Below are 22,007 nucleotides of genomic sequence, written 5' to 3'. Positions count from 1 at the left end.
GCTAATCTTCTACTTGGGCAGAAGAATATGTGCTTAAGCATCTGGTATATCTTTAAATATGATGACATAGGGTTTTTCTACAATCCAGCTCCCTTTTCTTTGGGAGAATACTGCATTGTCAAGAGAGAAAGGTTCAGTTTGACCACTTCTTTTAAAAAAGAAACAGGCTTTTGAATACATCAAAACAAACATATGACATCCCGTAAAAAAGTTCCTTTTACTTAAGTTATAGAATTCCTTTTGCTGTACTAATTTTAATATTGTTGACGTCCTTAGTTATTTTTCAGCATTTGTAATCTTCTGGGGCTATCCTTTTTTAAGATTAGGATTACTTTGTGTTTTCTGTGTTTTTCAATCTTTCTAAGACCTTATTGTTGCTTCTGTAAGTTTTTGTGGCAAACGTCTGGGTTTATAAAAACAATAAAATATTAGAATATAAGAAATTATACTTTTTTCACCAATGTGTTCTAATTTTCACCTGTTCATTATTGTAGGATTCTGTAATCTCACTTTCTGAAAGCCCATTTAGTTGATTCTTTGCTAGTTTTCATATTTAAAGTAGATTGGAATAAACTTTTCCTGATAGATTCTTGATTTGTGAAAATCTTGGCTATTTGCAAATAGCCATGTAGTAATAAATAAAGTTACGTTGCTGTGATTTTTCCATTTATGCTAATCAGTATGGGTGTGTTTATGGTTACTTTAAAATGGTTTCAGGATTTCAATTTCTTTTTTAAACCAATGGTACTTTGTGTGAACACAAATTTTTCTAATATCTATATTTCAAAAGAATGCATGAGTGTTTTATAATCAGATTTGTTTCTGATTTTGGTTTTTTCAGAAGTCATATTTTGATGCCTACACTTTAGTTAATGAAATTATATGTATTTTTGAACATATGAATCTATAAGTTTCTTAAATCCAGAAAGCAATTTTGAGATGTCATGAGCTCTTTGCCTGCTCAAGGCTATATTGTGTTCAGTGCTTTAAAAATCATGTGGGATGCAGCTGATGTTTAACAAAGTGTAACTAAGCAATAGTTTTTAAATAGTTTTGCTATTTTTTTTGCTAAAGTAGGAGTTTGTTTCATGATGAAAGACTTTTATGTGAAGGATAATAAGGGAATTTATAAGTGGGCTTCTCACTATTTCAGTGGGACATAGATAGGGATTAAAGCTAAAGCTATTAATACATACAGCTTTTTTGAATAACAGTTGTCAGAGTTGATTGTATAGTGGTCACTGATATTTATTGAATAGCTTGCTTATGTGTTTTCCTCCATGACGTAAATACTGCCCAGTGACAGTAGAATTAGAATTATAGAATTACTTCATTTTATCCTGACAGTTTATATTTTTTCTTTTTTAAATATATCTAGGAACCTTGAATATAATAACACTTGATCTTCCATTGTGTGGTCAGAAATTCGAGTTGAGAGCAAGGCCACATTAATATCTGAGGCTTGTCTCAGTTTAATCAGTTAACATTTGCGTTCCTATTCTATGGAAGATCCTGACAAGGTTTTATATGTAATCCTTTATAATTGCCATATAAAAAATAGTCTTTGCCCTCACATACCTCAACTTAATCACCTGAACTCAATGCAGAATTTTTATGGTAGAAGTATGCATTTAATGTTTGAGAGCTAGCTATATTCCATAATTAGAAGGTCCCTACCCCTTAATAACTTAGAAGTTTAGTAGGAGAGGCAGGGAAAAAATAAACACAAAAAAACATAGTTTGAACAAATTACAGTGGAAGCACAGAAGATGGAAATATTTGCATAGATTACCAAAATTCTATGTCATTTTTGCCCAAGGGCCACACTCTTCTCTATTTCAGTTTTATTTTATTATAATATATAGCACTTTGAGTCTTTTGGTTTTCTATTATTTCTATTTTTTTAAATGGATTTTAGGCATCATCAAGTTCAACATGGTTATTTCATGTTCTAGAAGAGGAAACAGAGCCTGAAGAGATTTAGTAATTTAAGATTAAGAAGCTCAGTGCTTCTTAAATTAAGGTCTCTGGACTGGCAACCTCAGTATCACCTGGGAACTTGTTGGAAAAACAAATTCTCAGGGTCTACTCTCAATCTATTGAGTCAGACTCTGTTGATGAGTCCCAGTAACCTGTGTTTAACAAGCTTTCCAGATGATTCTGAAGCATGCTCTTGTTTGAGAACCACTGTTACAGCTCAGTGATTCTCTGTGCCTCCCTTACCAATCAAGGTCACTGTTCTAGTGAACCTCTGTTACTGATGTGTTCTACCTCCGGAGTCTTTAAGTAACAGTAAGTACGGGATATACCCATATACCAAATTGGTGATAAAGCTGTGTGTAAGAGCCTCTAGTCTAGCATTCTTTCCATCACTCAGTGTTACTTTTCACACTTAAATTCTTTGACAGCAACTTGTTTAGTCTACAATACGGATTGTGGCCCCTTAGCTTTTAAAAGCTCACAGCCGTAATTTAAACATCAAAGTAGAATAAATAAATCAACATATTCTCAGGAAGCTGCTTCTGTTTTTCTTCAGCTTTCTAAAAGACTTGTTCTGAATCTACCCTGGATTGTGGACCCTTTTGGAAAACTGATGAAACCCATAAACCTTTCTTCAGAAAAAAAAAAAAAAAAATGATGTGTATACATGCACATACAGAATGTTGTATATACCATGTTCCTTGAAAATAAGACCAGATCTTATATTAAGTTTTGCTCCAAAAGATGCATTAGGGCTCATGTTCAGGGGATGTCATCCTTAAATATCATGCCAGGGCTTATTTTAGGGAAAAACGGTAATCTCAGAGATTTCATGGTCCTTCTGGAAGCTCATGGATGCAGGTTAAGAAGTGCCGAATTCTGATTTTTGCGGAGACTTTTCTACTTTTCTGATTCTTCTCTTTCCTTTTTCTGTGTTAATCATTTTTTGGGGGGGAGTTAAAAATGGCCTGCCCTGCCTCCGCCACATATGCATGCACTTGCATGTACACATACAGATTTAAATGGGTGGGAGTTAGCATTGCCATATTTTGGTAAAAATATCCCTGGCGATTTGGGGGGCATGGGCCAGAGCTTGCCATGGTAGTTCCCTGTATATATTTGTTCAAGTACATTGATTGTATGTTTAGTAGAATACAGTATAAATTCATGAATGTTAAAGAATGTAGCAAGCAAGTTGAGGGATATAACATTCAGCAAACAAGATTTCCAATGGCACAAAAGATTTTGTCCTGAGACTTGATGAGATAGGAAGTTCTGTGAAATGAGAATGCTTTTGCTCCCCCATCTGCCTTTTTGGCAGAGAAGTAGAAGGGAGAGAAGGTTTAGAAATGCAGAGACCATTATGTGAAGACTGTAAAGAGCAAGATTTGAATATAAATATTCCAGGTGTTAATCTTTGTTTTGATAATAGTATTTCATGCTTTTGATTTTTACGGTATAATATGTTTATGCCTTCATTATCGTGACATTCTGGCTAAGTCAAATAACATACAATGTTTGATAGATGTTTAAAGTGTGGTGCAATTATGGAATTAAGTCCTTTCCCCAAAAATAATTTTTCAAGTGTCAGTCTTCCTAGATATATGAGAAAAGTTTAGAAGTTAAATAACAACTAAAAATGCTTCTATGTGTGTTATATTTCAGAAATATTTGTAGTTGAGAATGATAACAATAAAAAATAATTTTACTGTATTGCGTTAATACTCCCAATGAAATAAGATTGCTTTTGATATGTGATTTGCTTTTGATACGTGATTTTGGAGATAAATATATGAAATATATTGTCCTTCAGTAGGGGAGATATTGTAGTTTATGAGATTCTTAGTTATTGGTATTGTCTTGGGATGCAAACTGATTAGTAATGTTGTGTTAATCAGATGTCCTATTTATGTAAGAAGATTTAGATAGTATATTTATCATCACTTTTTGGATAGGATTGCACAGATTATATTGAGTCTGTTTTTTTCTTTCTCTTCTAGGATCGAAGTAGAATGTATGACAGTTTGAATATGCACTCTTTGGAAAATTCCCTTATTGATATTATGAGAGCAGAGCATGATCCGCTTAAGGGTAGGTGACTTTAAAAAAAAAATTCTTATATCATCCATCAATATGTCCGCTTGTTTTACCACTTTTATGTGAAAATGAGGATTAAGTAGCACCTACATCACTTACAAAATTCTGTTACGTTTGTTAATAAGAACCTTTGTTTTTGTGAAACGTCATTCTTTTTTCCTTTGTAGCTTATTTAGATTTATGCTGATTTATACAGAGAAAATTGTAAACCCCGCTCTTTGGACTTATTTTTTAAGAAAAAGCTACTGTTAAAAGATACTCTGCAGTTCACTAGAGGATAAAGCATGGATCTAAAAGGGTCTAAAAGTGTATAGCATAATCACTTTTCTAGAATTCCATCAAATACGGAAACATATTTTTTTAATTGCTTAAAATGCTTTCATTCACAATTTGCAGTGATTTCAGCCTAGAATTGTCCTAGGTTAACTGGCTTATTTTTCTTCTGCTTCATATCATAGGGTTTCAATAGGGGATATTTTATAGTAGCTTCTCTATCTTCGTAGAAGTTGGGGCAGATTAGGAAAAAGAATCAGCCCCACTGATCTTACAGTATCAACCTTATTATTGATTGTATCTGAAGAAATTCCGTTAACATATTTGTTTTCATTTGTCTGTTAGTAATTCTTTTACATTTCTTTATACAATATCTTATTGCCTTTATATTAATGGTGAATAACTAGCAAACTGTGTGAGCTTGAGTGATGAGAAACATTATCTATTGCTGCATAATAAATTATTCCAAAATTTAGCAGCTAAAAGCAACAATAAGCATTTATTACCTCACACAGTTTCTGAGAGTGAGGAATTCAGGAGCAGATTAACTGGTTAGTTTGGCTCAGAATCTCTCCTTGAATCAAAACCATGAGTTACTTTGTAATCTTTCTACATTTTTAATTTTATAAAGCCAAGTGAGAATTCCCTTACAAACTTCAGCTTAAAAACTCTAGAACGTTGATGTTGGCAGCAAGGTGGTGGCTCAGGGCTGACGTGGCACTACCAGATAGCTAAACATTTTTGTTCCCGTTTCTGGATTTTGCATATAAAGGAGTTTCTTGTTTATCTAATTTATTTGTAAGGAGCTTGAGAAGGTCAAGGATCATTAGTGATTGTTGACAACATGTGACAATGGTAATTCTCCTCATAAACTAATATAGAGAGTTATACTTGGTTTTTTGTTGTTGTTGTTGTTGTTGTTGTTTTGTGTGGGGGGGAGGGGATTGATTCTAACCAAAATCTAGCCTAGTTTTATGAGTGTTTGTTTAGTATTGGGGACTTGTTATATTTCACTGTTATGTTAACAGTTCCAGTGGCATTTATCTTGGATCTTCTGTTTAAGAATAAAATCCAATAGTTTATGATTATGAAGAAATTCCATTTCCTTGACTTTTATCTAGAAGGAAAACTCTTAGAAATCCTAAGATAAAGTCGACATTAACTATTACCAGTGGATAATGAAAAGGTTTTCATTGTTGTTTCTCCCAGTCTTCTTTAAAAAGGCCTTTGGAAGACGTTCAGAGAAAATATTCTCTGCTGCACTAATAATCTCCGTTTTCCTTCTTCTCTAGCCTGTGTTATAATAAAAGTGGAGGGAAACCTAGAAAGAAGACTTTTCAGAAAGTGGAAGCAGCATCAGGCTAGGAAGAATTTAATAATTAAAAAGTCCCAAGTGAATTCAAAATTCTTTTGTTAGAAAAATTATCTCTGGCCATAGGAAGGGATAAATGTGCTCACCACCACCTTTAGCAATTATGGTGACATATTTGTCTTTCTAATTGGAGTATTTTATATTCTACATTTATTATGGCAGGAATGAAAACAAAAACAAAAAAAGAAAAGAAAAAGCATTTGCAAAACCTTTTTTACATAAGAATAAAGAAGTAAGACTGCAAATTGCCATCATATACCTGTTTCAAATGATCTTGGTACCCAAGTGCTGGCACTTAAAACTTTGTTTTTGTGCTTTTATTACTAGTACAAACTCCACTGCCTTCTGATACCATATTGTATACCTCCCTCCCTACACTCAAATCATTTCATGTCTTCTTTGGGCTGGACCTCAGTAAAATCTGCTAACACAAGTTTGTGACAAATGGAATAAACCAGTTCCTGAATTTGTTTTCCAGTCTTTCCATTCCTGATCTTAAGAGCTGCAATTCACTCCTGTGTCCCATCTCTTCTATCTCATCTGTTCATTTCTTTCAGAAAATTCTGTCCTTTATTTAATACAAGGAAATTCTTTTTTTCCAAAAAACAGAATGAATCTTATTTTATTCTTTTAAAATGTTTTCAAATAACCAGGCATTTGCTTTGTAGTCCTTATGGTATCTAATGACAAAAGAAGGGAGTTGTAGGATAAAATTTTTTAATGATTGTCGTTTTCCTTTATAGTAATGATGAAAGTTTCTAAAAAATTTTCTTTGTGAACTTGAGTGATGAGATTGATTATATTATCTATTGCTGCATAATAAATAAGTTCTAAATTTAGCAGCTTAGAACAACAATAAACATTTATTATCGCACACAGTTTCTGTGGGTTAGAATTCAGGAGCAGTTTAGCTGATTGGTTCTGGCTGAGGAACTCACGAAGTAGCAGTCAAGACATTGGCCAAGGCTGCAGTCATCTGAAGGTTTGACTCAAGCTGGAGGGTCCTTTGCCAAGATGGCTCACACATGTGGCTGGCCAGTTAGTGCAGACCATTCATTCTTCATGACATGGACCTCTCTCAGGGCTGCTGGAGTGTCCTCACAGTGTAGTTGCTGGATCCCCCCAGGGTGAATGACAAGGCTCAAGGCGAATGCCCCAGTTTCTTCTATGACCTAGCTTCAGAAGTCTTCACACCATCATTCCATGACATCCTACTAGCTCAGCCCTGCTCAGTTGGTGGAGGCTCTGCTGCTTAAGAGATGTGAATACTAGGAGGCAAGGATCAGTGGAGGCCATCATGGAGGCTGGCTTCCATGCAGATGGAAGACAGAAACTGTAAATTTGCATTTAGTTCTACTTTCCTAAAGGAAAAGAGGAACTACTGAAGAGTTAATGTCAACAGAAAGAACAGCAATCAAGCAGATCTCTGAAATCCAAAGAAAGTCAGTGGCAGGTTATTGGCCTGGGTGAAAACTGACTGACTGTACTAACAGAAAGACCCTCCACCCCCACTTAGGCCCAGAATACTTCACTATGGCTTGTTTCTATTTCCCTACTCCCCAGTGGCATTTACATGGTAATAGGGACCCTCCACTGTTTAATGTTAAGGTTTTTATGGTTTATCATAACAGGTTGGAAGGGTCATGTCTTGCTGGGGCTCTGCAGACATGATGGCAACCCAAGGTCAAACTCTTGAGTACACTTTATTCCATTGAGTGTGCCTACTTTCATGCCGGGCAGTGTACAAGACCCTGGCTGTATACACTGTGTGACACAGACATGGTCTCTGTTCTTGTTGAATGTATAGCCTATTGGGGAAAGAGAGACCTTATACTTACATGTACAATATACATATATACATATAACATGCTAATGTAATGTAATGTATACATATAATATATGCATGTAACTACAGAGTGTCAGAAATACTATGGAGGGAGATTATTAGGTGCTTGGGAAAGTAGTAAGTAGGAAGAAGGGGCACCTCATTTAGATGTGGAGTAAAGAAAACTGAGACCTGAAGTCATAAGCAGCACAAACATGAAAAACCATTGGGGGGAAAGTGTCAACTAGACAAAGGGACTGGGATGTAAGGAAGAGCTTGTCACGCTTCAGGAACTGAAAGCTGACTAGTCCTGGCAGAGCTTGTTTAGTTGCCCAACGGTAACAGCGCTCAGCCAGCCCTGTGCAGCATGTGCTTTGCTGCTCTGGATCGTGAACACAAGCACACTGCTGTATGCTTTCCTTAGTATGAGTGGCACTGGCCAATCTGTTGTATTTATTCTGCTGTGGTTTCTCACCATTAACATCCCATCTTCTGATGACTGTCCTGATTCTTGGTAAATATTTTCCTTTTTACAGAAACAAATATGGGTTCTTTTCATGGTTCAAGTAAATCCTGCTTTGCCAAGTACAGTTTTGTGATTTTACAGTTTTGAATTTGCATACTTATATTAAATAACCTGTGATCTTTTATGTACGTGTGGGTCAGTTCATTCTGCTTTAAACAAAAGAACAAAAGAGTCATTATTGTTAAACTCTCTTTCTCCCTACTCTCAGCAATTTTCAAAAAGATCTTGCTGTGTAAGCATTTTTATAAAAAATTGCTTACCCTTTCCCAAAGTATAAGGGCAAACAAAAAAAATTAATTTCAGCTCATAAAAGTTGATTTGAACGCTGTAGGAAGAAATGCAGTTTATATAACAGTTCTTGGGAGGATCTGTCTCAGCAAGTCACATGCCATTACCAATGTTCCTGAGCAATTAAAGGGAATTCAGGAAAAAAGAATTTAGAGCGTGGTTTTATGCCAACAAGTGTTTAGAAGTGGATGCCTTTAAAACTTTTTATTAACTATGTATTTAGTATATCTACCTTCATTTTTATTACTTGACTGCTAAAGTCTTATTTTCTTAGGCTCCTGATGTAAGAATTTCTGTTTATTTTAAGGAAAGTAACCTCTGAGAAAATAAGGAATTACTTTTTTTTAATGTATGATTTTTGTTTTGTTTTTGTTTTTGGTTGTTGTTGTTGTTATTGTTTGGCCTTTAATTGGGGAATATTGGGGAAAAGTGTGTTTCTCCAGGGCGCATCAGCTCCAAGTCATTGTCCTTCAATCTAGTTGTGGAGGGCGCGGCTCAGCTCCAAGTCCAGTCGCCGTTTTTAATCTTTAGTTGTGGGGGGCACAGCCCACCATCCCATGTGGGAATTGAACCAGCAACCTTGTTGTTAAGAGCTTGTGTTCTAACCAAATGAGCCATCCAACCGCCCTAAGGAATTATTTCTCAAGGTGCTAGGTGGTTGTGGTAGTACCACATAGTCTGGCTTCTTTCCTTCCACTTTTCTTTTTCCTCTACTTCTCTTCACCTGGCCTTAGTATAAAATTGAAGTACATAGTCACAGAATAATTTGTGTAAATTTCTAAAAGTCTCTGGTGTGAGAACTTGTATTTTAGACTGTTAGAACTTTTGAGCTGGACAGAGGTTCTCAAGCTCTGAGATCATATTTAATTAACATTTAGGGTTCAGGTCCCCACTCTTAGAGATTGTGCATTGCACATTGTTGGAGAAACTCTGGTTATAGGAGAACAAGATCAAAGAGATTCATGAAAAATTGTAAAAATGTTAATGGCATTTATTAAAATACAGCAAAGTGCCAAATAAAACTAATATCAATAATATACATATCATATCCGTTACTGTACTTCACTTACACTGCCCTCACTCTGACAGAGGGAGGGATGTATTTCTCAGAACTAGTTTTACTTTTCAGTCACTTATTTTTCCTGGAGTCAAAATTTTCACAAGTGCTAAGAAAAAGTGTAGGTGAAAAGCATGTACATTAGAATGTCTTCAAAAAAAGATAATTAAGGAGTGATTACTGTGTGTGCTTTCAGTTTTTAAATAAAATGATTCATTTCATTTTTAAAGTGAGAGTAGAATTTACATACTCTTTCCCGTTTACTGCGTTGATTTATTTTTCCCATTTTCTGTTCACTGGCATTTCATGAAAAGAAAAAAAATCATTAACTTTGGAATAAATTATATTTATATAGAAGCCATATTCATTTTCTTAAATGTATTCTGACTTTAAGAGATCATCACTGTTGTGATATACCTGATACCTTAGTATTTTACCCTCCAACTTCTCAGAATTTAGTTCATCTTAAGGAAAGTACAGTTTATAAGTTTATAAGAGTTTAACTTTTGTCATCGTGAGAATATCTACAGATTGAAAAGGAAATCATGAAAATGTGGTTGTAAAAGTTCTTGTTTTAGAAACCTTATTTAAAATATGGTATTATGGATAGAGACTTTTAAGTTATTTTTATTTCTTTCTAGGTAGTTGTCTTAATTAGCAAGAGTATTATTAAATTTGAAAATATAGTTGTTTCTTCCAATCATCACTGAATATTTCAACGATTTGAGTTACCACAAACTGCAGTTTTTCTTTTTTGAAAATTGAAAGACGTCAGACAGAAATTATAATGACTTTTCTTAAAATCACATTTGTTTATTTAGAGCATATATGTGTTTATTAAAAGCCTGTTATTCACCACAGAGCATCTGTCTTAGGAGTTTAAATATGGGCTTATAACTTATTTTAAAATTGAAAATAAAACAATAAAAGTAATATTTTAAATATAGTGATAAAAGTAAGTACATGGGATAATTAGGCATATAAATTTTAGCTACTTGTAGTATGTAAAGAGTATCTGAAAATCTCTAATGAAGGTTTTTCCTCCAGAGTAGAAGACTTTATTTTATCTTTCTTATGTAGTTTTTCCTTATTACAAAAAGTAGTGTGTATTCATTAAAGGAAATCTGGAAAAACTAGAAGAAAAAAGTTATAAAATCATTAATAGTTCCACAGTTCCACAGACTAAAATAATCATGTTTGATATTTTTATGTATAATTTTTCTAATTTTTTATACATATATATGATATATAGTAACAGATTTGCAATATTCAAAACTTTAGCTCCCCCAACCTGATTGATAAAAGGAGTTAAAATATATATGTACATAGTTAAAAAGTCAAATAGTGCCATAGCTTATGTAACAAAAAATAGATGTTCCCTCCCTCATTTTTGTCTAGTTCTGACTCCTGTTCTTAAGAGGTAGCCACTTGCAACATTTTTTATTTTTACTGATTTTTCACATCATTGTAAGTAATATGCTTTCGCTTAAAGTTCCTACATTTTAAGTGTTGTCTGTTGATTGTCTACTTTGACTTACCCATTGTCCTCTGAAATTGATTATAAGAGCACTTTTGTTTAAATTAAGGGATATATTACTATGATAATGCAAATGATATTCATAGATGAGCTACTTACATTTTATACTATAATGTTTTCTTTTTCATTTAACTGTTTTTCCTGGAATTAATCCTTGTCTCTTTGGGTTTCTTTGCATAGTTTTATTTCAAGTACTTGTCACTAATTCATCCCAAAATTTATTAATAGAACTCTAAAGCTTCTCAATACATGTAAAACCATCAAAAAATTATCTAGATAGATATTTTTCCTGCCATTGGAGGCATCCTTTTAGTAGCCCTCCATAACTCGTTTTTGGACTTCCCTAATCCTGAGAATTCCTTTTTCCTATAGAACCCATGTCCTGATCTCCACGCCCTTTCTTAGTGGTTTAGGCCTTTGTTTTATTGGGCCTACCCTACAGTATCTTCCTTCAGAAGGAACATAAATTTTGAGACCCTATATGCATAGAAAAATGTTTAGTTTACCTTATAAGATGATAGACTTAGTATAGAATTATATATTAGTAACTTAGAATATTGAAAGCATTGCTTCATTACATCCAGATTTACTACAGTACAATTCTGAAACCTGTTCATTTGTATAATTGATTGCTTTGCTTTGTGTTTTTTAATTTTTTGCTTTTCTTTCTGAAAGCTTTTAGTTTATTTTCACTGTGGTTCTGAAGTTTTAGATAAATGAAATATGGGTCTTTAGGTGTATGTGGGGGGGAGGGGCTCTTCTGGCCTGTCTTCCTTCCATTTCTTTATTTTGTTTCCTCTGCTGCACATTCATTGAGACCTTTTAATTCAGACATTAAGTTCCTTTGGTTCTTGGAAATTTTGGTATTTCTTAGATATTTTTTCCCTTCTGTTTTTTTATATTACCTCTTTCTGGAATTTGTTTTCTTTAAATATTAAACCTATTCTCATCATCAACTTTTCTGTTTTTTATTGCTTTATCTTTTGTTGTTTTGCTTTTGGATAAATTTTCTCATCTCTGTTTTTCAACCTATCAGTTTTTTTCTTAGTTAAAAAATTTTCTCTGAAAATCTTTTAAGAACCTCTGAAAAAGAATTTCTCAGAACTTTTCTATTATTCTTCTTCGATCTTATTTCACTGGAGTATCTTTCTTTAAACACTATATGATAAGGTTTTAAGATTGTTTTTCCAATTCCTTGTATTGTCTATGCGTCTTCTAAGTTCCTTTTTTCTGTTTGTTTTGTATTTTTTGTTTTTTTTTATCTCACTGGAAGCCTTCATCATGTATCTTACGATCCCTTTGCTGTCCATTTTTTAAAGAAAAGACAAAAATGTGATTGGAAGCTATATGCATATAGTTGGGGCTTATAAATGAGTGAGCATTGCTATAATCCTGTCAGGTGGAACTCGCACGATTTCTGTATCTAGGTCTTTTCTTTTGGAGTGGGAAATGGGCCTGGATGTATATTTTCCATTCTTTTGCCTGAGAGCTATAAGCCTGGCTGCTAACATACTTAGAAGAACCAAGGAAGAGGCTGTGGGTCTCCCTGGTTCATGTAAAAACTAACAAGCAATCATCAGGCTTCCTGATTTCAGTTCCACCCCAATCTACTCTCAGTGATATTCAGAGCCTCTTATTTCTGAACCTCTCTATGCATCGGCTCCAGTCAGTGGCTTCTTTCTTGATAGTCTTCCCCATGTACACACCAGTTTAGGTTTTGGTGTTTTCGGTGATTTCTGGTCTGCAAAGTCAGTTACCACTGAACCATTCATGTCCACAGCTTCCAGAGATGTGTTGACATGTTTCTTCTGCAAGCCTATCCGAATCTTTTTGTCCTAATGTGGTTATGCCTGCTTAAAACTTGTGCACTGTCATTTTAGGACTTTCAAAAAGCAACAGTGATGAACACAGATATTCAATCCTTCACTTTCAGTTGGAAGTTTCTATAATCCCTAGTCTGCTTATCTCCTTAGTGAAGCCTCCCTAAGATTTCTAGTCAATAATAGATTACTTTGTTAAAGATTGTTAAAGAATCAAAGTCCTTTCTAATTAGAGCACCATTCTCACTTATTTATTTTAGATTTTTTTTTCCCAATGTGTATGTCTTTCACAGGATATTGTGACCACTTGTTTTTGCTTTATTTTGATCAACATCTGTCAAAGTGTCAAGCAAATAAGAGATGTTCAATAAATTATTGGTTAAATGAGTCAACATTTTTCCAAGAGTATTCATATTTTTCAAATTTATTTATAACTTTTAAAAATTATTTACATGCATGTAAAATAGTTTATGTAATCATTCCCCTATAGTTGGACATTTAGGTATTTCAAATTTTTAAATAAAATTTAGTGAGCTTTTTGTGTTTATTTATATAAAGTAGACTTAATACAATTATTTTTGAGTTTCTAGGCACATATTGTCAACTTATTTTTAAGTTTTATGACAGTTTACACTGCCACTGGCAATGGTTGCCCATTTGTTATTCTTAATATTATTTTCATTTAAAACTCTTTTACAATTTAAAGTTTTGCAGCCATTATTTCAACTTGACTTTAATTGAATATATCTTCACTAGTACCAGTTTTATTGTAATATTATATTATCTTACTAAATAATTAATGACTTACTTTTAGTCTTTTGTTGTTATTGCCTTTGTTTTGCAATTATGCTTTACTTGAATCAACCTTTTTGATATTCTGTGTTCCTTGATGTTTCTTAGTATGTTTCCTATTATAGATTGGATAACAATTTTAAAAGTTGTAAATAATTATTAGGGGGAAATTTTATGATGGAATCCTGGTTTAAGAGTGAGATAACTGGATTAATTTTCCTGGAAACAAAATAGATTGATGGCTTTTATTAGATATAGATAGGTAAGGAATGATTCTGTTGCTCTCTTGAGATCTGGTACTTTGGATCTAAGGGTCTTTTCTACATGTGTATGATCTTATTCTTAGGCTTTTATGAGGCATGCATTGAGATTTGGGAGGTCAGGAATGACTGTCCTGCCCCTTGGATCTGAACAGAGATTGGAGTTTTTCAAGGTTGGTAATGACCACATTCTAAGTGGATTTTACCAGACTTCCTATGAACCACTTTTTTTTTCTAATTGGATTTGGAAATAAAGGTGAAATGTAGACTTTGAAAAATTATTAGAAAGTCTGCCAAGCCAGTGGGAGCAATGCTTTATTTAAAACACATAAGAAGGAAATATAGGATCTTTTCCTTTAAGGGTGAGTAGATATGTGTATACACACACACACACACACACACACACACACACACACACACAATATATAACATGTCATGCATATCATCTGTGAGCACTTGATATATGCCAAGCACTGTTCTGAGAACTCTACATGTATATGTTAACTTAAATTCTCCCAACTAAGATATAGATATTTATTTTTATTTCACAGTTGGGTGATTGTGGTGGCTTATTAACAATAATCGCCCAAATTTCAGTGCTAGTAAGTGGTGAAACTTAGTAGCTCTTGAGTTTGAGCTGTTAACCACTGCGTACCATACTACCTTTCTTATTAATTGGTCTAAAGTTAATTCTAACCCAGGTTCTTTATGATTCTAATACGTGATTTAAATGGTGACTTTTTTCCTATTAAAAAGAGTTGGCAGAATGTGCAGCATTGTTCCCTAGCATTTTCTCATCACTAATGAGGAATGGGTTGGTATCATTAATTGTGAATATTAGGGCTTTGGGGATCATTTTTTGGGTATATTCACTAAAGAGAAGAAAATAGTTATGGTGAAGGGGAAAATTTATCTTGGTAAAGAGCAAAAAGCAGGACTTGCCTTCCTCCTTTCCCCATACATAAGCTCTTTATAATGAACTGATAAAAACTTGTTCTGTAATTTTTCATTTTACTTAGAGAATATCTTTCCTATGTCCCACATAAAAAATGTATTTAGTTACTGTGCTTTTGATTTGACCTAGTGGAATGAGATATTTCATTCATTAACAAATATGTTAGAGGCTATTGTGCACTAGGCTCTGTATTAGCTGCTAGAGATACAGTCGAGAACAAAAAAGACAAAGACCTGCCCTTGTGGATCTTCTGTTTTAATGAAGGATAAACACAAAAAGAATCAGTGCTGTGAAGAAAAAAAACATAGTGTCAAAGGGAGAAAGAAAGAAGCTGCTGTTTTAGACAGGATGGTCTGTGATGGCATCTCTTAATGACCTGAATGAAGTGAAAGGTGCAAGTTTTGGTCATAGTTGGGCAAATGCATTTTATGCAGAAAGAAGAAAAATAAACAGATCCTGAAATGGGAATATGACTGGCATTGTTGAGGAATAGCAGAGAGTCCAGTGGGGTTGAATGGTGGAGGATGAAGGGCCAGATATTTATTCTGAGTATAGGAGGGTTCTGAGCAATAGAGCAACATGAGCTGACCTAGGTTTTAAAAGGATCTCACAGGCTGCTGAATGGACACTAGACTGTTAGGTAATTCTCGCAGACTGAAGAAATGGGGATGGCTTGGGCTAGGGAAACAGCGAAGGAGCTGGTGAAGGGCAATCAAATTTGGTTCTGTGCTGATAATAGAGTAGGCAGGATTTGACAATAGATTGGAGTATAGATTAGACAAAGTGAGGGGTAAAGTTAACCCAGCTTTTGGGATGAGCATCCAAATGGAAGACAGTGCTATGTACTGATCTGGGGAAGTGTGGGTTTGAGGTAGAGAGGTTGCAGTTAGAGATATTAATGGGGGACTCATCTGCTTAGAGATGATGTATGCAGTTCTGGTGGTAGATAATATCACTTAGGGGGGCCACATAGAAAGAGAAGTCAAATCCAAGTATTGAATATTGGTGCTTAAATATTTAAAGGTTCAGAAGAGGAGGAGGATACAGCAAAGGAGACTTAAGGAATGGCTGGTGATAGAGGAGAACCAAGAGAGTATGATATCCAGAAAGAAATAGGTGATGCTTCATCAAATGGATATCTTCCTGTTACTATGAAGAGATGCTGGGGAAGTGATTGCTTCATTTTATTCTTTCTAATTTCACATTTCCACAATTTTAAAAGTAGGTTTAAATCCAAGGAATAGTGACATAAGTGTTATTTTTTTTAGTATCACTATTTTATAAATTATTTTTATTGGTAGTAATTATTTTGGAGAAAGAACTAATTTATATATATATGTGTGTGTTAATAGTCTTTAAAGTTGGCTTAATTTATTACATGTCTTTAAATACTCTTTGTTAATTTTTTTTTTTTTTGGAGGTGAGGAATACATTTATTACCTTGTTTGTGATGAACGTACCACAGGTGTAGGCATATGTTTAAACTCATCAACATGTACACATTAAATACATTCAACTTTTTGTATGTTAAGTATACCTCAATAAAGTTGAAAAAAAAATTAATCTATTTGTTTAGAGAAAAAGCTTAGCTCTCCCCTAGTCTAATAATATTTTCACTGTACCCCTGAGGAAAGAGAGAGAGGGCAGGTAAACAACCTATATGCTAACACAAGTTTAGGGTCATGTCCATCTTAGTACCTGGGTCACCTGATTTATAATAATATAAAGCTTCCAAACGAGACACCTTTCCTCATGTCTAGTTAAAATTATTTCTGTAGCACAAATTACTCTGTAAGTTAGATTACGGTCATTTATGTACTTTCTTGTGCCCCTTTGCCACGCATATAGATTATTTCAGGACCCACTCACAAACATCAGGATCAAGGCTTGAAGGTACAGACCTATGCACAGATTTTGGTAGATGACCCCCAAAATTTTAGTAACTGGTAATTTGTCTGTTTAAGTGATAAGTTGTATGTAGTTGTGATATTTCTTAGTGTTTTTTTGTTGCTCAAATATACATCTAAAATGAATTGTCTATATACATATAGTACAAATTACTATTAAAATTACAATGACTAATGAGATAATTTTAAGATACTGTTATTTACTGACACCTAAGAATAAATATATTTTTTCAAAATTATTTTAAATTTTATAATATCTTAATGTAAAAGAAGTGCCAAGAGGTAACATATACCCATTACTTATAGATACATTAAAACTGTCATAAAATTATTGTACTTTATGATGTTTTCACAATAATACATAAGCAATTTGCCAAAATTTATTACTAAAGGACTATTTGTAAGGTTAGGTTCTTCTGGGGCAACAAAAAACTCCTAAGTGTCTTAAACAAAATAGAAGTTTACTTCTCTTATACAAACATAGCACTCTTAGAAGTGTTATGGTGATTTTCATGGATCTAGGCTCCTTCTGTCTTGTTCTGCTATCCTTAACACCTAACTTCTGCCTTATGATCATAAAATGGCTGCTTCAGTTTAGACATCTCATCTGAATTCCAGCAAGCAAGAAAAAGGTAAAGAAAAAGAAGATCTTTCCTTTTAAAGGATATATCCCAGAAACTGCACAGTAATTTTGCTTTACATCTCATTGGCCAGATCTTACACACATGGGCACATGTAACCACAAGGATGGCTAAAAAATTTTTTTTTTTTTTTTTACTCTGTACAGCCCTGTGCCTGTCTAGCATTTGGGAGCTCTATTGTTAACAGGAACAGGTGTTGTTGTACAACCACAAGTCTCTGCATCACAGGCCTTTTGGACAACAGGGAGAAGTTGATTTCACAGCAATGTATTTTTTTCTGTATTAAAGCATAAGTTATCTAATATACTATAGAATAATTCTGTGACTTTTTTTAATGGCTGAATTTGCCCCCTAACTAGACCTATACACCTTTCTCTGTATTATGTTATCAACTAGGAAGTCATTGTACGATAGTGATTAAGAGTGTGGAGCCAAACTGCCTGGGTCCGAGTCCTGCCATAGCTATCGGTGGGCAAGTTGTTTCACTTTTTGTGGCACAGCATCTTCATCTTCAAATGGGAAGGTGATATGATAGTAACTAATTCATTGGATTGTTGTGAGGGTTAAATAATTGGTTGTAAAGAACTTAGAAAAGTTCCTGGCACATAGTAAGCCCTCAAATGTTAGTTATTATCAACTGGCAGTTCCTTAGTGAGAGTAGTCTTAATACTATCCTAAGTAAAGTATACTATCCTAAGTAAAAGTTAACTTGTAAAGATGTATTGATAGTTTCACTGTAGTAGAGGAAAAGTAGCTGGATAATTTTAAAATAGTCTAAATTTGTTTATTTTATTTTGGAGTATTTTATCAGTTATATTGAGATATTTTCCAGTTTGTAGATCTATATTTTAGAACTTATGTGCAAATATATATCCTTTAGCAAATAGGTATCTGTTTTTTGAACTTTCCGCATATGGTGTGCCTTTTAATTCCCTTCAGAGACAGAAAGTCAAAAGACTATTAACCATGAAATGATCTTGTTACCTGTTTTTTGGGGATAAATAAAGTGAACAGTGAATCTGTTAGAGAATAATTACATGGCAATTGAAAATTGAGTGTTTCTTGAAGTACAGCAAGGCTTAAGACTTTTGCTCAGTTTACTTTTCTAGGAAGTCTTGCCTGAATCCCTGGACTTGGTTAGCTACTCCTTTGTGTTTTTTATATAGCAGAATGTACATAGCTCTTTTCATATTTGGCAGGTTGTATTGAAATTGTATGTTTGTGTCTGTCTTCACTACAGCATCATAAGCAGAGACTGTATCTCACTCATATCTCAGCCTCCCACACACTGTCAGTATGCAGAAATTAGTGAACTTGTTATCCTGACAGGTTGCCACTTTTACAGGAGTTTTTATTTTCAATCTCAAGTTAGAAATAACAGTAATTTTTTTATTGGCCTTATATTGTTCTCTAAGTTTGGTCATCTGTAACAAGATGTTTAAAAATAGACATATTTCAAAAATAAGCTATGATAACTTCAGACAAAATAATGCACCATGCTATTGAAATACAGTTTAGGAAAGCTCTGCTTCCTAACTTATGTATCTTGTATGCTCTGTGCATGCTCTCCTATATCTCGCTCCATACTAAGATACCACAATAAACGTATTTCTAGGTTTTTATAGTATGACAACTTTATTGTAAGAGATCATTTAGTTAACTAATATCATACTGCATGAAATTCGGGAGTAAAGAAGTGGTAAATTGTCCTTTGAAGGACAGTAACATTTATTTTAACTCTGGAGTCTAAAAAGAAAATGTGCTATAGTAAAATTAGAGCTCCAATGAAGTGTGTGTATGTATAGGTATAGTTTTATATCTATCTAATATATATGTATTTATTTTAATGTCAAAATTGGATTATCTTTGCCACTTGCTCTTACATTGGTAGATGATCAAATTCTTTAATTTCATAATTAAATCGAAATCTAACAAACAATCTCTGTCTTTATGGGACATTTGGATATAATAAAAGTATAGAGTACTTGCGGCGGTGGTAAAGGTAGATACAGTTAGTCTGTTCTCCTTACTAATCATGTCATAGCCGTTCAGATATTTCAGGTGGCAATACATTACTTGCTATCATTGTGTCTTTTTAAAGGGACTGTGCTGAATGTTGCTAAAATGCAATCTCACAGACATTTAATTTTTAGATTTCTAAATGGATTTTAATGTACCTTTCAAATAGTCTATCAGAGAGAAAAATCTTGTATTTTAATAGACTAAAAACAATGATTATCCTTGCTGTTGGAATTTAGTCAAAGAAGTGTTACAGTATAAAAATGGTGGATAAACCGTAATATGTCTGTGCATACCTTTTTTCCCTTTTCCACAGCAGTATATTATTGTACTGTTGTCCTTTCTGCAATTAATACATACACAATTCTTAAATGAAGAATGACTCAAAGGAAATACTTATGCTACTATGCTCTTAAGCTTTAACATTTTCATTTTTTATATATTTTTATATTATTTATAAACTTTGAACAAGTTAAAATTCCAATAACATTTGTAGTAATACTTTTAAGGTGTTTTCATTAAACTTCTTTATTTAAATACAACTATATAAAATGACATTGAATTAAAATGGCAAGTCGTATGAGTTTTTGCTGCTTTTTAAAAATATTTTGATTGCTTTTTTATTTAGGACTAGAAATTCCTTTCCTTTAAATTTAATTTTGGAAAGAGATCTGTAGAAAACATTATGAACAACTGTGAAAATATTAATTTGAACATCCTATATTAAGTTTGAAAGACTAGAATACCTAAGTTGTTTCTACATTTCAGGCAAGTAGGCTTTGTTCTGTACGTATAGCTCCCAAATCACATTGTGCTGTTACGATCTAGGAACTAAGGTTGACTGTTTTTGTTTCCAATTTGCAAAGATAATTTTAGTTAATATACTTTGAGTTAAACATTACCTGTTTAGTTCTTAAGAAATATGCTATGCTCAATAATTTCCTCCTTATGCCCCTTCCCTTTTTTCAATTTTTAAATAGCACAATAATCTTCAAACTTTACTTTCTTGTCTTTTTAAAGGTCGATTGAGCTATCCACATCCAGGAACTGACAATCTGTTGATGTTAAATGGTAAGTTGCATAAAACATTCTAGTTTTTCAATTGATTTATATAAATAAGGATGATTGACTATAAACCTTCCCCATATACCTGGTGGTCATTTTATAAGTATAAAAATAAAGCTACAGCTCTTCCTGTAAAGAAAGCAGAATTGGGAGTTTGAGTGTATTCTGGTTGGCAAAGCAGTTGAAGTGTTTTTGTGATAGTATAATTTAATTCAGTGAGACTTTGGAGACAATCCTGAGTTTGAATATTGGCTTTCCAGTTTATAGTATGACCTTGGTCAAGTAACATCTGTGAGCTTTAGTTTCCCATCTGTGAAATGGGAATAAAATCTCAAGGTTTATTATGAGAATTAAATGAGGTATTGTTTGCAAAGTGTATAAAACGTGTTAACTTAGTTTAGCACTTGTGCTTATTTATGTTCAACTAAGTAATATTGATTCTGAAGTAATGGTGATTCTGCAAACATTGGTCACAGTAACTTAATTTATTGTAACTAGAAAGTTTACGATGTGAAGTTCATTACAACATTCTCTCTGTTGGATAAACATTGTATTCATAGTCACAGTACTTAACACATCCATGACTGTGGGAGTAGACGTGGAGGATTAAAATATCCTTCACGAAGGTATTTTTAAATCAGAGGGTGGGTGATGAGCCGAAAGTAGGAAGAAATAATAATATAGTATGTACTTTAAAATACATAATTATATCATTAGAATAACTTGACTCTTCTATTTCAACAAAAGCTTTGTTGAAAAAAGATGACAATGAAGTTGGGGAACAGAGGTTGAAAAAGGCCAATGTAAAGCTACACCCTGTGAACTAATATTAAGTGAACACTGTAGTAACAAAAAGATGGTAATAAGTCTGGGCTATCTGGGAGATTGTAACTTGGATAAGATTTTGAAATAAGAGAAAACTGAAAAAGCAAAAGTATAACCTTGCACATGAGGTGATTGGTTCATTCAGTGTTTGACTGTTATGCATTGAGTTGCCCACCACATAGCAGCCTAGTCTAAGTACTGGGTTGTCTATTAGTGAAGATCGTTAAGGATGGTTAGAAGTAGAATTGTCAAGATACTAACACTGGGGCCAGACTGTGCACTCTAGGCAGAAGCCATGTCCACGCTAGACCTCCCAGCAGTCCAACAGGCCAAGTTTATGAATTCAGTGAATCACGATATTTACATAGACTTTCACCAAAAAGTTACTAGAAATTATGTTCCAGGACTTCATTCAACATTTTTTCTATCACAAAATTAAAAAACCATGTTATTTGAGTAGGTGATCTCTAAACTAAATCTATGACTAAAAATTATATTGTTAGAATTAAGTTTGCAAAACTGAAAATAGATCATAATTTTTATTCTTGTGTCTTGAATTATAAAATAATAATAGGTTTAGGTAACATTAAATTATTAATATATTGATTCTTCCTTAAATAGTTATCTTTTGAAACATCCTCTGTGGTAAATAAGGATCATTCACATTTCTATTTTAAATTCTATAAAAAGCAATTCAGTTGAAAATTTTGAATTTACCAGTGTTTCTCATATTCAGTTAAAATCCATCTGAAGGAAAGTACTCTGAGA

General features: G+C 33.4%; 1 protein-coding gene across 1 annotated transcript in view; it reads left to right on the top strand.

The window, feature by feature from the left end:
* The window catches only part of CPEB2 (cytoplasmic polyadenylation element binding protein 2), a 63,141-nt gene that overhangs the window by 10,040 nt on the left and 31,094 nt on the right, over positions 1-22,007 (top strand). The window contains 2 exon segments of the mRNA XM_088792822.1: positions 3,981-4,071; positions 20,370-20,420. Coding sequence (XP_088648948.1) covers positions 3,981-4,071; positions 20,370-20,420 — 142 coding nt within the window.

The sequence above is a fragment of the Rhinolophus sinicus genome, chromosome 1 (assembly GCF_057876585.1).
Source record: "Rhinolophus sinicus isolate RSI-liver-muscle chromosome 1, RSI-T2T, whole genome shotgun sequence".
Taxonomy (NCBI): Eukaryota; Metazoa; Chordata; class Mammalia; order Chiroptera; family Rhinolophidae; genus Rhinolophus; species Rhinolophus sinicus.
This window is presented reverse-complemented; position numbering and strand designations above follow the sequence as displayed.